This window comes from Cryptomeria japonica, chromosome 11, assembly GCF_030272615.1.
Source record: "Cryptomeria japonica chromosome 11, Sugi_1.0, whole genome shotgun sequence".
In the NCBI taxonomy this organism is placed as follows: domain Eukaryota; kingdom Viridiplantae; phylum Streptophyta; class Pinopsida; order Cupressales; family Cupressaceae; genus Cryptomeria; species Cryptomeria japonica.
Genome location: NC_081415.1, coordinates 542573878 through 542589251, shown reverse-complemented (window position 1 = coordinate 542589251; position 15374 = coordinate 542573878). Strand labels below are relative to the sequence as shown.

Below are 15374 nucleotides of genomic sequence, written 5' to 3'. Positions count from 1 at the left end.
AGTACATAATCAAGCTTCACCTCATTCTCCAAAATTTTCTCCCTCAAGAAGTGATACCAAATTGAAATGTGTTTCAATCTTGAATGCAGTACCGGATACTTAGAAATATTCATTGCACTGGTATTGTCACAAAAGATAAAAATTGGCTCATCAAACAACATTCCAATATCCTTAAGAGTTTGTTTCATTCATAATACTTGTGTACAGCAAGTTGCAATAGCAATATATTCAACTTCAGCAGTAGATAGAGATACTGAATCTTGTTTCTTACTTGACCAAGCAACGAACCGAGGTCCAAGGAAAAATGCTCCCCCACTTGTACTTTCATGTCATCACACAACCAGCCCAATCTACAGCGGTATAAGAAATAAAAGTGAAGTTAGATCTTCTGGGATACCACAGTCCATAGTCTTTTGTTCCTTTTAAGTATCTGAAGATTCTTTTCATAGCAGCAACATGTGTCTCTCAGGGATCTTGTTAGAATCTAGCTACAAGACAAACAACATGCATGATATCCAGCTAGTACCAGTCAGGTACAATAATTCTCCAAACATTGATCTGTATTTGCTCTTATTGGTCTTCGGAGATTCAACATATTTGCTCAACTTACAACCAATAGCCATAGGAGAATATACCAGTTTAGCATTTTCCATTCCAAACTCCTTCAGCATTTCTTTAACATACTTAGATTGTAAAATAAAGATACCATCATCCTTCTGACTTACTTGTAAACCAAGAAAGAAATTCATTTCCCCAATCATAGACATTTCAAACTCTTCTTGCATCTCATCAACAAACTTCTTGCACATACCATCATTTCCTCCAAAGATTACATCATCCACATAAACAACTACAATCAAGATATCATTTTCCTCAACCTTAAAATAGAGAAAACTGTCAACAGTACCTTTTTGAAATCCTTGCTTCAGCAAATACCTATCATGCCTTGCATACCAAGCTTTGGGAGCTTGCTTCAATTCATACAGTGCCTTTTTCAGTTTGCAGACCATATCCGGAGTGTCCGATAGCTTGAATCCTTCTAGCTGTCCTATATACACTTCTTTCAATTATCCATTAGGGAATGCAAACTTCACATCCATCTGATAAGCCTTGAAATCCTTGTGTGCCACAAAAGCAAGAAACATCCTGATAGCTTCCATTCTTGCCACAAGAGCATAAGTTTCCTCAAAATCTATTCCTTCTACTTGCACAGAGCAAATGTGTGCTTGCTCTACCACTATCTTATCTATCCTCATGAGTGCACAAAAGGGGGAGGCATGCATTAGAGCTAGTCATAGGCATATTTCAAGTGAGCTCTTGTACAGATTTATGCATGATCAAGTGGGGCATCCTTTTACTTAGACAAATTTAGTGATCTCTACCTCTTCTTGAGTGCATTTGACATTGTGATGTGCACAAGATGATAGGACACATTTAGTGCCTATGTTTGCATAATAACATGGGGGGAGCGCCTTAGTGTGGTAGCTTTGCACAAAAATCTCTCTAACCGGGAGACATGTCTCCACCCCATTGAGACATGTCTCAGAGATGGTCAGATTCTTTTTGTGCACCCAAAGTTTTCGTTTTTGGCTTGAGACCTCAATTCCATGTCTCCCACCATCTTCCCGTCTCCCGCCAAATTTATGGCCATCTCCTGTGTGTCTCCTCTAGGAAAATGCAAGTAAAAAGGTTAAAAACAAAACAAAAACATTATTTTCCATCATTTATCCACTCCACTACTGGAAGCATTGAGGCTGCCCTAGAAGAGTGAATGCTCCCAAAAGAATAAAAAAGTTGCCCAACACTAGGGTTGCAAATCATGGCAATCATTTGTTTACATTTGTTTTCGAAATTTTAAACCCTACAATCATGGCATTCGATGAGACCATGTTTTTTCAAGGCCTCTGATTCAAGGTTAATCATTAAACAGTTCACATGCCTTGTGAATGCTTCCAAATTTTGCATACATGTCATGTCAAAGTTCTATGTCGTGATATTTTTTGGAAATTATAGAATTATATTTAAAAAAATTGGCATCACCAATTCCCCTTGTCTCCGATTTTTTAAAATTAGCCATACTGTAACCAGTACCAGTCTCCAAGTATCCCTCGTCTCCCGATGATGTTGACAAAAATACATAAGGTTAAGGGTTTCCCTTAGACAATCACTTGAAGGATTTCTAATTTGCCTCATAAGGTCAGGATTCAAAGGCATGCTTGCACAAAAGGTGATGGAGAGCACTTTGTAGGCAAGCTAGCACAAGGTAAGATGGGCACAAATTGGCCCCTTGACTGCACAAACAAGGTACCCCTCCCCCTTGGGAGCATATTTAACCAATTTGAATTTGCCACTTAAAGCACAAAGGCAATGGAACGCATTTCAAGGTTAGCATTGCATAATCATAGAGCACATTTCAAGACCTTTCTTGCAAAGCACACAAGAAGGGTCACCTTGCACAAAGTTGAGAGCAGAAATAGGTTAGTTGGATGCACAAATTAAAACATGAGCACATTCATAGGGTGTCCTTGCACAAATTTGTACATGCTTGAGGGGGTTTGAGTTTTACTTGGCCAAATTTCCATGGCTTTTACCCTTAGGTCCTTCATAATGTGAACTTGAAATCTATGACCTTAAGGTGCTATGCTTGCAGTTCCTAAGGGAACTACAAGAAGACTTACCATTCCATGCCCTTTAATCCATCCACAACAACATTTTGCAATGACCTAGCACCTTTAACAACTTTGACAATATTGACAACGCTACCACAACTTTCAACCTTGTCATCCACACAACATACCTTCTTTCACTAGCAAAGGTTGCCAGTTACAGCTACTACCAAGCTAAGATGACATAACTAATACACCTAAGCAAAAAGTCGGGTCCCCATTTGCAATGGGGCGATGTGTGATTACGTCACAACAAGCAAGAGGGGTGGGGGAGGGATTTTTAGAGATGAAGATGAACAGTATCTGTTAATTTTCCAAATCACTTGGGACAGAATACAATATACGGTACCGAATAGTAATACAATGTCTCATCTAGAAGGAATTGATCTGGCTAAGGAATATGAAAGGAAGAAACTTAAGATGGAAGGGGATTCAACACTAATTATTGAAGCAATCATAAATGAGGAAGGCATTGACTGGAAAATAAACAATATCATTGAAGAATTAAGATGCACACTGAGAAATTCAATATCTCACACCAACATATTCAGGAGAATAGGAAATATGATCACAAATTTAGTGACCTATTCAGGGGTGAAAATATTGGGGAAGATGGTATTATTCTCATCCTTTTACCTCCACAGTAATTAAGCTCATAATAGGAAGATTGTGGTAAAGAAAAGTTTGTAAAAATTGACATAAGAAAGAGGAAAGACTTCCATGACTAAAAAAATGTCTTTAACTTTAACTAAGTAGTGTTTTTTTCATGTTTGAATCAACCAAAGGAAGCTGATTATAGTGTGGTGGATAAATGATGAAAGGCACTAATGTTTTTGCTAACGTTCTCACATTTGGAATATGCTTGGAGCTGAAAAGGAAGATACCCAATAAGCAGAAAAACCTGTGCTTTAATTTTATTCTAGAAATTCAAGACATTTTTATTTTTGCAAATTGGTTAGTTAACAGTTACACCAACTATGAGTTGCCATGTTTCCAGTTATGGGGTACCTTAATCTCAGGGGTCTTTAGTAAAAATATGCTTCAGGAAACTTTGTATATAATTGAAAAATAGCACGAATTAAACAACAGAAAATGTTTTAATGTCTTTTTCTTGTAGGGTTTGGGGGGGAAGAGGGGGAGAAGTGACTGTGTTTATGGCACATAGAGCCCAAAGACGGACCTCAGTATGGCCAGTGATTTAGACAGTTGTATCTTACCATGTCCATCTCACTCTTCAGATAATGCAAATATGAAGCAATAAGGGTACAAAAGGTGTATCCAGTGTCCAAGAGAAATAACTTTTCAAAAAACAACATCTACTTTATTGTTGTGGAGGATCAAATCCACATTTGGAACTAACATGCAGCCTCAACATGAACTAATTCATGGACTGGAAAACTATTTCCATCTATAACATGAAGCCTCTCAGCTTATTACACCGATAACATATTTTAACCATAACAAAAGGATGTACTTTTATTCGCCCACAAATGACCAAAATCAATTAACAATATTGATGCATGCAAGAACAACAGATTGTGTGACTTTAGATACAAGAGTATATTAAGCTCGGTCATGGAACACAGACCTTAGTGAAGAGAGAATGCATCAGTTAAAAGGCTTACTCTAATTAATGAAACAAAGAATTTTTTCAATACCTGTCGCAGAGTGTCCGGCAACCTGGTTTATAGGAGGGCAAAGCAGACCTATTCAAAAGCAAAAACAAATTAAATTAGGAGTATAAAGGAGTGAATAAATTTTGTTCATTATTTCAAATTCAAATGGCTTTTTAAAAATAATTTCCAAACTAGTTGATAGCTATTTTTCCTAAATGAGAATTTGAATGACCTCCTCTACCCCTTAGCATTCATCCTGAGTCTTATCCACTATTTTCAAAAATAAAGTAAGAAAAACCAATCATACATAAATGATAACAATCTAATATAAAACCAAACTATAAAAATAAATTAGAATCAATTCGTGAATAACACTGTGTGGTATTCGACCTCACGAGGAGAGTGCTCCAAAATCCCCTTTTCTTTTGAACCCTTTATTGACAAACAGCATTTCATTTTGTACAGGCAGACTATAATATTTTGAAGCTCAGAGGACTCGATCCTCTTCCAAATCATGTGCCATTTGCAAATTAAGAACCAAAAACACCCAGCATTAATCACTGATGTCATCTCATACAATGCATAGAACAACTTTATATATCTAGTCCAAGTCGGTAAGGCTATTTTTAATATGTGATTTTGGCATTGACCTATAATTGGTTGTCCTAGGGATTAGCTCAATTCATCACACATATTTCTGTTATAATAGATAGAGAAAAAAAAAGTGTATGGAGCAGAAATTGACACTTATTAACTTTTTGTTTGGGGTAAACTGTAAAATAACTACAGAAATTAATAACATAATCTTAAGTAATCAAGCATCCACACATGAAATACAAGCATTTACATGGTGTCAGCGAACCCCTATGGGTGTAGGAAACTCCAGAAAATGGAAACCTTACACTATTATAGAGAAACAGGGATCTTCAACTACTATTGGAGAAACCGTACTATGATTTCATATTACAAAAAGACTATGATGGTTTCCCATGCTTCTGACTGCATTCCTCTTGTCCTCTTGTCCTCAGAAATACTCCTAACTATCTTTTTGTTTTGCTTCTCCTTTAACTTTTTAATAAGAAAATCATTTATTGCCAATTGCATGGCCCTCTTGCTCTGTCTCCAATGCAGTGTCATAGAAGGGATGTACCAACTAATGCTTATGTGGTTTTCAACCTAACAATGAACATGGTCGGTTTCACCATGATTTAACTAGCTTCCACTTGTTTTCCCCATGGGACATTCTGCTTGGGCCCAAACATTGTTTACTCCAACTATGGCATACAAATCCATTAAGTTTTGATGGAGGAGTTCCACAAGACTCAATACTAGTCAAAGCCCTAGCAAATAATATAACCATCTTGGAGCAAACTTCCCAACCTAGAGTGGCAAATGCCACCTTGCCTTTCCAGCCTTTGTCAATCTCAAAACTCTACTCCTTGCTCCCTAATAAATGGGAAACAAGTTCACCTTTATTTTGGGCACCTTTTCTTTTTCTTCCTTAAGCTATTTTATTTTCATGACCCATTTTGGATCAACTGTAAGTAGCTTATACAAAGGGTTGAATGATTACACATATAAATGGTAATATGTGGACTACCCATACGAAATTTCCCATAATGTATCAAACTGCAATCTATATCCATGTTTTTCCATTTATTCAAGGGTCTTGATCATCTGTGTTGTTTTCACCACCTTGTTCAGATTTTTGCAGGGCCAGGCAGTTGCAGTTTTCAAAATGATGCTATGGTAATTTCTGGGCAAGCAGCCTTAAAGGAAGAAAACACTAGTTTCCAAAATCAGAAATATCTGTAGCAGCGCATAGAGCCATGCACCCCATAGAGAACAAATTTTGAGTCTCAAAGAACCTAAAGCTACCTTGCAGGGTGCACACCAATGAAACTATTGAATAGGCTTTTAAGCTTTCCAAATTAGGAATGCACAAAGTCACACACCCTAGGGGCATGAAAACGTGATTTTCAAAGTGAAAATTGTGCCTCTATGAATCGTCAGGTTCCACAGCAAGGGCGAATCAAGTTTTCAGATCAAAAGTCAGCAAATACACAATCAAGAGTGCACCTTTCAGTGAATAGAATTTTTTTATTAGTGAAAAATGAATCATAATGCATGGGTATGTGCTCTTATAAAGCCAAGAAGTTTTTCAAAACACAAAAGCATACATTCAGATGTTCTAGCACATGAAACAAAGAGGATCAACTAGGGTTTGTTCATTAATTGGAAGAACCTCATTTTCATTTTTAGTTTGCATAAGCACTTCAGAGAATAAGAGGCATTGGCTAGCTTGCTGACTAGGGTATTTCCTTTTAGGTGCAGCATTTTGGTTTGATTGTATAATCCTCATCATCATATGCTCTCATCTTGCCCATCTTGGGAACTGGGTGATCAAAAAGTGGAAAGGAAGTTGCATTGCATATTATATTCAGCTGTTAAAAATTTCAAAAAATGTAGGGGTGTATGTTACAGCTGGGAAGGAACTTGGGCCTTTGGAGGAAGTCAAGAATGTTTATTCATGTTTTTATGAGAAGTTTTTGTTGTCTTATGTCTATTTACTAGGTTAGAAGAAATAGGCTAAATCAGATGGATTTAGTGTGATTAGTGTTTACTCAGGTAGGGTAATGTTACTTTACATACAGAGTAAATGGAAATGAAACTACTATCAAGCATAGAAATACCAAGTGCAATATAGTTTCAAAAAGACAAATCATTTATTCCGCTATGTAATGTGTATGGCAATAATAACAGGTCCCTGAGTCATCCAAAATGAGTACATAAATAGTCTGCAGTTGGTTGAGATTACCAACTGTCAAGAACTATCAAGTAACAACTACTCATCGGGACAAATAAACACCAATACATAACATAGCCGACTAACTACTACACACTTAACACCTTCGGCTACCGACATTTATTTATAAACAAACTCGGCATAATCTTCCAATAGAAATTAGCATCTTGGAACCCAATAATGAACTTTATATAGTCTGAGGACCTGATGAATAATCATCTATGGGTTATTGGTTAGGGTCCTGTTGTGACGTTTTCACACATTGCCCCATTGCAAATAGGGACCCCCTAACTTTTAGGCCCTTTTGATCGTTTGGTCTTGGTTTTTTGTGGGTTTTGGTGGCAGTCTCATTGGTCTCTCCGCTTTGCAGGTGCTCAAGGGTCATTTTGATTAAGTCTGCTTTTCATTTGAGCAAATTTGGTTAAGTCTAGGACTCATTTTGTCGATTTTTGGGTTTATGCCTTTTGTCCTAGATTTTCGAGGTTTCTATTAGGGTTTTGAAGAAACTAAGCATACAACTGGAATCGGGACCCTTCAAGGAACCTCCCAGTAAAATTTGAGCCAAAATTGAGCAACTTTCTATTTTTAGAAAGTTCCTATTTTTTAGGGATTTTAGAGTCCCGGAATGTCATCATTTTGCCAAAAATCAAACTTATTATTTTTAGTAATTTCTATTTTTAGTAAGTTTCTATTTATAGTAAATCATTCTTGTGTCCTGTCTAGGGATCTAACACTAACATTTTAAAGGTTTCTATTTTTGGAAAGTTTATTCTGACAGGACCATTCAAGCAAGGTGACAAAGGCCAGGCATTTGCGACTACTTCTAATTCTAGAAAGTCAAAAAGCAAATAGGGAGGGTTAGAAAATGGTTAAGTGCTGGAAGCCCATTCCTAAAATGGAAAGCTCAAGAAATTTGTCTTAGTCTGGGAAAGCACCACAAATTCTTATATGGTGGCCTGATCCGAAAGAAGCTCAAAATCCATCCAAGTCTGGAAGAGGCATGAAATGATGAAATTCCTCCTTCACAGTAAAATTCTGCCCCAGGCCAAGGACAGGCGCCAAAATGGAGGGGTCATGGAGAATTCAATATTTAATGAAATTCCTCCTTCACAGTGAAATTCCACCCAAACACTCAGCAGGGCACCAAAATGGAGGGGTCATGGAGGATTCAATTTTCAACGAAATTCCTTCTTCACAGTAGAATTCCACCCCAGGCCAAGGACAGGCGCCAAAATGGAGGGGTCAAGGAGGATTCAACATTCAATGAAATTCCTCCACAAGCAAGAATTCTGCCCTAGAAGGTACCAAGGCGCCAAAACCACCATACCATGGAATTCATGAAAAATGTTGAAATCCTTGCCTTGGTCAAAATAGCGCCCAAGTAAAGTTGAGGGTCCTTGGAATGCAAGATAAAATGTTGAATTCCATGACTTATGAGAGATAGCGCCCTAGGAGAAAGGAGGGCACTAAAGGAAGGTGATCAAGGAAAGATGAAAAATCCATCAATCCATGCCTTGACCTATTTTACCTAAGGCAAGGAATTCACAAAATTTTTAATTTTCCTTGCACATTCCATTTTGGCACCTTCCATTCATCTTGGGCGCTATTCCACCTGGGAGAGGGAATTCACAACTTCCTCCCTTCTCCATGATACTTCATTTTCAGTGCCCTACCTAAGTGTTGGGCGAAATTTTGCATTGGTGGGGCTTAGGTAGGAATGGAAAATATGAAAAAAGGATGAATTATTTACCTTATAAGGAATTGCGCCCTAGGGAAGATTCAAACTCTAAAACTCCATTGTCACGGAGAATCAAAGAAAACCATGATATAATGAAATCCACGGAGATGAGCTTCAAAATGACTAAGGCATGGAAGAAGTGCAAAATAGATGACATTCCACCATGCAAAGTGAATTCCACACCCAAGCCGGAAAACTGAGGAAATTGTCTAAGGCATGAAAATCCAAGGGGTCAAGGAGGAATGGGAGGAATGGAAAAGCGGAAGTCCCCTCAAGAAAAATTTTGAAATTTCCATTTTTAGACACCAAATCTTGTCAGAATCTGAAAATTTTTACAGATTTGGAATCATGGGAGAATTCTCTCCCTCTTGGACTTGAAACCCTAATTTGTGGAAAATTCCTAAAAAATAGGAAATGTGCAAAATTGATGAAAAATCTTCTCCAAGGCAAGGAAAATTCAAAATCTCAAAAAATTCTTCACGGATCAAATTCTTCTCTCCTGAAGTTTTCTCTCTCCAAGGTTTTCTCGCCAAGTGGCAGTCGAGTCAACGCACGCTAAATTAATGAAGCATCTCTTTGCATGCAGTCATCACATTTATGGCATTATGGCAGATTCCTTCTGCATGCAGCCCTCACGTTCAGGAGATGATGGTGCATTTATGGCATCATGGGCAATTTTTGCATGAGGGTACATTCATTGCATAGTGGGCACTTTTTGAATGTAATGGTTAATTAATGCCTTATGGGTGCCATTTCTGGCAGGATTGTAATTAATTGTATATGGGCATAATGGGCATTTATTGTTGATTCCCATCTTGTTGCATCTTGAGTGGAGAATCTTTTGGGCAAACCCTAATTAGGGTTTTGCATGTAATCATGGCCTGAGGCCTATATAAAGGGGTGACCCCCTCATTTGTAAGAGGGAGACTTGTATGAAATCGTTGCGATACGTTTTGAGATAATAACGATGAAACATTGTTCTCTGATGGTGTCCACTTAAATTATTTTTTCAAAGCTTGCATGGCTTCACCTTCCTCACTTAGATTAGAAATAGTAAAGTGTTTTGATTTCAATGGAGAATGTAATGGTGTTTGATGAATTTCCATGGTTCATACTTTTTGCATCTTGTTGATTGTAAGTTGCAGTGTAAAGTTAGTCTGAGCCCCCTAAATTTGTGCTAAGTTCAATTGTGGATAGTCGTTTAGATTGTGTCGTTTTTGGGTATTCAAATGTACTTTCTCGATTTGAAAATCCTCTAGCATTCCCAGAAGATTGCACCAGTTCTTGCGGAGTTGTAGTTGATCTTGGCGAAGCAGAGCTTGGTTTATTTGGAATTTGTCCACCAAAGTACTATTCATTGTTATCATTGCCCTTAGGAGTACATTCAAATCCTTCTAAACCCTTTCCCTTTTACTTTTAGTTCATTTTAGTTTGTTCGAAGCAGCAGCATCGCAGAATTGCCATAACCCATGATGGAGTTCCAGCCACAACAAAGAAGTGAAAGAATGATGCAAACGTAAGGCCCCTTGGATTACCAGCAATCACATCAACCAACTGAGTCACGTCTGTAGCATAAAGGAACCTTGGAGTCGATTGTTTGAACTTCTTGCAATCTTCGCATGCAATCGCACTTTGATCAATAGAGAATGAAGTGACCGTTAGGCAACTTTATTCTGTGTTCGATGCTGTCATAAAAAACACACCAACAGGTCCCTAACCCTAGTGCCTAATAAAAGATCCATGGGGGCTTATGGAATTTAAGTATCCAGCCCTAAGTAGCCTCTCCCATGCAGCAAGACAAACATAGACAGCTGAACAAATGATGGAAATATATGTGAAAATGATAATTACATCAAGGAAAAAAAACACCCATTAAGTATGAAATAAAACATATATAGAAGATAGCAGGTAATGATAATATTTAACTGCTATGCATATATTTAACTTAAGGCTTCTTTAAAAAAAATGAATGGAAAGAATTTGTCAAATACCAAAGAACCCATCCAATCATTAAAAAATCCTCATTATTAAATTGTACAAACAAAAACTTGCCAACTAGGTTTATCTTAAGTAAAATACTAAAATTAAACCCATCAAGCTTGTGCATGGTAAGTCCATTGGAACATCAAAAAGGGGATGCTATCAAACTTATTAAGTAAACAAATGCACTAAGTAAAGAGACAATAAAGTCAACCTAGATCAATTGCTGTTTTCTAAGTGTAACAACATTAAATTGGATTTTCACCAAAATGAGAGAAATGTTGTACTACTCATTCTACAATGTCCCAAGTGTTAAGGTTCTCTTGAGTCTTGACTATCTGTCCCATACTGCAAAATCTAGTAATTTTAGATGCCCCTAAAACTCTCAACAGCTATAATCACTATTAATTTCATTCTAACCTTACAATCAAAGTAAATATAAGTGTCAAATGTGATAATTTCACAAAGCATTTTGTTTATCAAATATTATAATTTACAAGATGAAATTCAAGTTAGGGCCATTTCTCAATATTCATTAAATGTAAACATGTAAAATTGATTGTTCAATAAAAAGGCTCTTTAGAATGATTATATGTATTGATCCTTTGCAATATATTAGCATCAGATTTGACTGAATTAATTGTGCTCTTCAGCGTTCTTTCCAATGGAGCTATAAACTCTAATCCATCTAGATGTATCTGTAGTTTGAGAATAACCTCAACTTAACTAGAACTTGATATTCAGTTATCTACCGTAATGCTTATGTATTACTTCACAACAATTAATCTTGTTTGTCTTAATTGTGCAAAATGTTTTCTATTTGAAACTATCCACCTATTCAAACTAACCCTCTGAACAAACCCATTTTATTTTTCTTAATCCAAAAAAATAAAAAAAAACACGGTTAAAACTATGCAATAATTTTGCAAGAAAAATAAAATTAAAAAACATTAAAATCAATTTATCTAAGTTCATTAGAACTTGCTGGAGTAATTTTCTTATAAGGTTTTTGGACAACAAAAATTTTAATGTGCAGATAATTCCAGAAACTTATGATGAATTAGAACTTCTTAAAACAAGACATCCTGATTAATATAATTTATCTTGCTTTCACTACAAGATTTTTTCAAAGTAGAATCAGTTAAGTCTCTATTGAATTTGAACTAACTCTGACTAAAAATTACAATGTCAAATAAACCCATTAAACTACCTCACAATCTATTTTAGGTAACTCTACTTAAAACCAAAATATTCTGTAAAATAAGTAGTTTAATTTCAACTTTCTTTGGAAAGCACAAAATGGTCCTAAAACAAACTAAGAATGAGAAGACAGTTTAAAAAACTGAAACAGAAAATAAGGTTTCAAAATAATTTTGATAAGTACATTTTTTAATCATTAACAGCTGAAATTGACATAGTAATTTACCATCTTCTGTCATGCTGCAGGTAGTAAATCTTCAAATGCTTCTTCCACAGGCTTGGCTGATTGTTTACCCTTTGCCCTTCAAATTTCAAGTTCAATAATTGCATCACACTCAAACTTTAGTGACTAGAATACTTAAAAACAACCAACATGATCTAACAGAAAAAATAAATGAATGCAATAACTAAACACAGAATAAATGTTGATATATTGAAATTTTCAACATTAGGAAGGCAAACAAAAATCATTATCTATAGCCAATTCATTAAGACAAATGATTAAAGCATTTCCTTCCTACCATAGTCATCAGGGGACTGGTACTAGCACAGGTGATGGGGGCGGGAGATGGGGATGGGCTCCAAGATGCCATTTTCAAAATAAATTGCAGACGGGTACTTGGATATGTATGTGTGTGAGAGAGTGTGTACATGTATACTGAGTCACCGCGTTTGAATTCGAATTCAAGTTCAGCAACCATAAAATTCGAATGAAATTCGGAAAAGGTAAAAAATTAGAAAAAAAATTCGGCATTAAATTAGCCTTATATAAAAAAAATTAAATAAAAATAATATATTTGATAAATTATCAAAATAGTTTAAGATTGCAAAATAGATTTGAAAACATTATAAATAGATTAAAAATAAATTAAAATAATCATAAATTAAATATACTAAATATTAAATTTTCATTTTTAAATTTTTAATGAAAATTTAATATAAATTAAAATTATAAAACAATAAATAAATTAGTGTTCCACCGGCGTTGGGGATGCGGAGACGCAGGGACGTGGGGACGTGGGGACGGGTTTCCGAGACTAGGGGGACCAAGGGCCTAAGTTTGGGGATGGTGGGGGGATGGCGAAGGGACGACGGCAGGGGGGGTGGCGGGGCAGTGGTGCTGATATAGTTATACATATAAATATAGTACTTGAAAAACTAGTTTTGAAAAGAAGTATGACAGTATAACAGTATAAGAATTACATTTCAAATGAAACTATAGGAAATTTGAAATACTAAATCTAAATACCAAGATTTATTCAATGCTAATTGCTAGATATAATTTGACAAATGAAATTGTCAAATTGGAGATTTCTATTATATCGAAAACGGAAAATAAGAATGTCTGATGCCATTGCAAAGTCTATAAAGATGATTACATGATTCATCATTACAATGAGTAGCCAAATACAAATACTAATAGCAATTGCATTACAAAAGAGTCATAGACAAAATGTCAAAATGACAAAACTCAAAATATAACGAATGGAGGCCTCTAATCATCTACGAACTCCTCATCACTGGAATTGCTGAATTCCTGAAGATCAAGATCCCTCAAGCTCACACCAAATAGCCCTGCATCTGAAGTGGTAGGATCATCCTCATCAATCTGTGAAGGCTCCTTTGGCTCTACATCACATCATGCCGCTGGACTCTCCTTGTACACAAGTGTCTTGCGGTCCATGAGATGCAAAGCACTGTGTACAACCACAAGCTTCTCTGCTCTCTTGGAGGTAAGTTTGTTCCTCTTAAGGGAGTGGATGAAGCTATATGTAGACCAGTTCCTCTCAATAGCTGAAGAACTAGAAACCTGGGATAGCAAACGGATGGCTAGAGTGGTGGTCAAAGATTCCGAGCCATGACAATTCCACCACAAAAGTGGATCCTCCTATGCCATAGTTTCTAAATCCATCTTTGTTGCATCTAAATAGCCTCTAAGAGTGACAAATCTTCCCCACTCAGTGTGAATTGTGTCGGCATCTCTGGAATCAAACATCTTATCTATGCACCTAAAGAAACCCGCCTTCACCTCATCATCCTGAATCGGTGTCACTCTACCCTGTCTAGCCTTGTACCACTTTTTTTTTTAAATTATTTTAATTTTTGCATTTGACGTGGGGCAACGGGAGACGTCTAGGCGTCTCCCCGCCCCTCGAGAAACTCCTCTGCGTCTCCCAAGGAGACGTGGAGACGTCTCCCAAGGAGACTTGGGGACATCCCCACGTCTCCACGTCTCCTTGGGAAACGCAGAGACGTTTCCCCATCTCCGGTGGAGCTCTGGTGGTAGTGGTGGGACGACAGGAGACGTCGCGTCCCCATCTCCCTGTCCTGGAAACGTCCCTGTCTCCGAGACGCAGCCCAAAAGGGGGGAAACGCATCCCCGTGGAACACTGAAATAAATATAATTCTATTTAATATTAATAACTAAAAGTATATTAAAATAACATTAATCTTAACTGAAGGAATGAAAAATAAAAAATAGAAAACCTAAACGGAAAACTACTTTATTATTCTTAAATAGCAAATAATAATTTTTTCGTAGATCTCTTATCTCTAATATGAAAAACAAAAATCCGATGGCAGGTGCACTATGAGAGCGAGGAAAAGTCACGGCTGGCCTCACACAGCACAGGAAAAGCGGCAGCTGGGCAAAGCATCAATGGCGGACTTGGCACAACATGATGAACAACAAACCCTTCATTTCACCATATGAATTTTCATCGAATTTTTTAGAATTTGATTAACTTTTTACAAATTTGCTGAATTCCAAACTTGAAGCCGGAAATTCGGCGAATGCGGTGACTAAGCATATGTGTATGTGTATGTGTATGTGTATGTGTATGTGTATGTGTATGTGTATGTGTATGTGTCTGTGTCTGTGTCTCTGTGTGTGTGTGTGTGTGTGTATGTGTATGTGTATGTGTATGTGTATGTGTATGTGTATGTGTATGTGTATGTGTATGTGTATGTGTATGTGTATGTATGTATGAATGAATGTGTGTGTGTATACACATATTTTTTCATTGTTCAATGTTAAATTGTTTATGTGCACTTCAAAGTTTAGCAGTTTTTAGGTTTTACTAGTTTGCCAAGTTTCATTTGTAATTCTTATACACCTTTTTATAACTAATTTTTCAAGTACCATATCGCCACGAACCCCCAGCCATCCCCAAATTGAGGCCCTTGGTCCCGCATGTCCCCCCTCTTAGGAAACTCCATGGAACTATGTTTAGTTCAGCTCCATCTAGATGTCATGGAAATGTATAAAAATATAATATTAAGCCAACTACTCTAGTGAAGCCACATCGTCTATTTACACCATCACAAGTTCACTTGGATCTAAACAATTGCTAACATGTTATCAATGG

The 15374-nt window shown here is 36.7% G+C and overlaps 1 protein-coding gene across 2 annotated transcripts in view; it reads right to left on the bottom strand.

Annotated features, from left to right (window-relative positions):
• LOC131041704 (inositol polyphosphate multikinase alpha) overlaps positions 1-15374 on the bottom strand; it is a 71614-nt gene that overhangs the window by 37570 nt on the left and 18670 nt on the right. For both annotated transcript variants that reach the window (XM_057974884.2, XM_057974883.2), the window contains 2 exons: positions 12233-12308; positions 4325-4372 (listed from right to left, as the gene is read on the bottom strand). In XM_057974884.2, the coding sequence (XP_057830867.1) occupies positions 4325-4372; positions 12233-12245 (61 nt within the window). In that variant the 5' untranslated portion in view covers positions 12246-12308. The remainder of the gene's footprint in view (positions 1-4324; positions 4373-12232; positions 12309-15374) is intronic.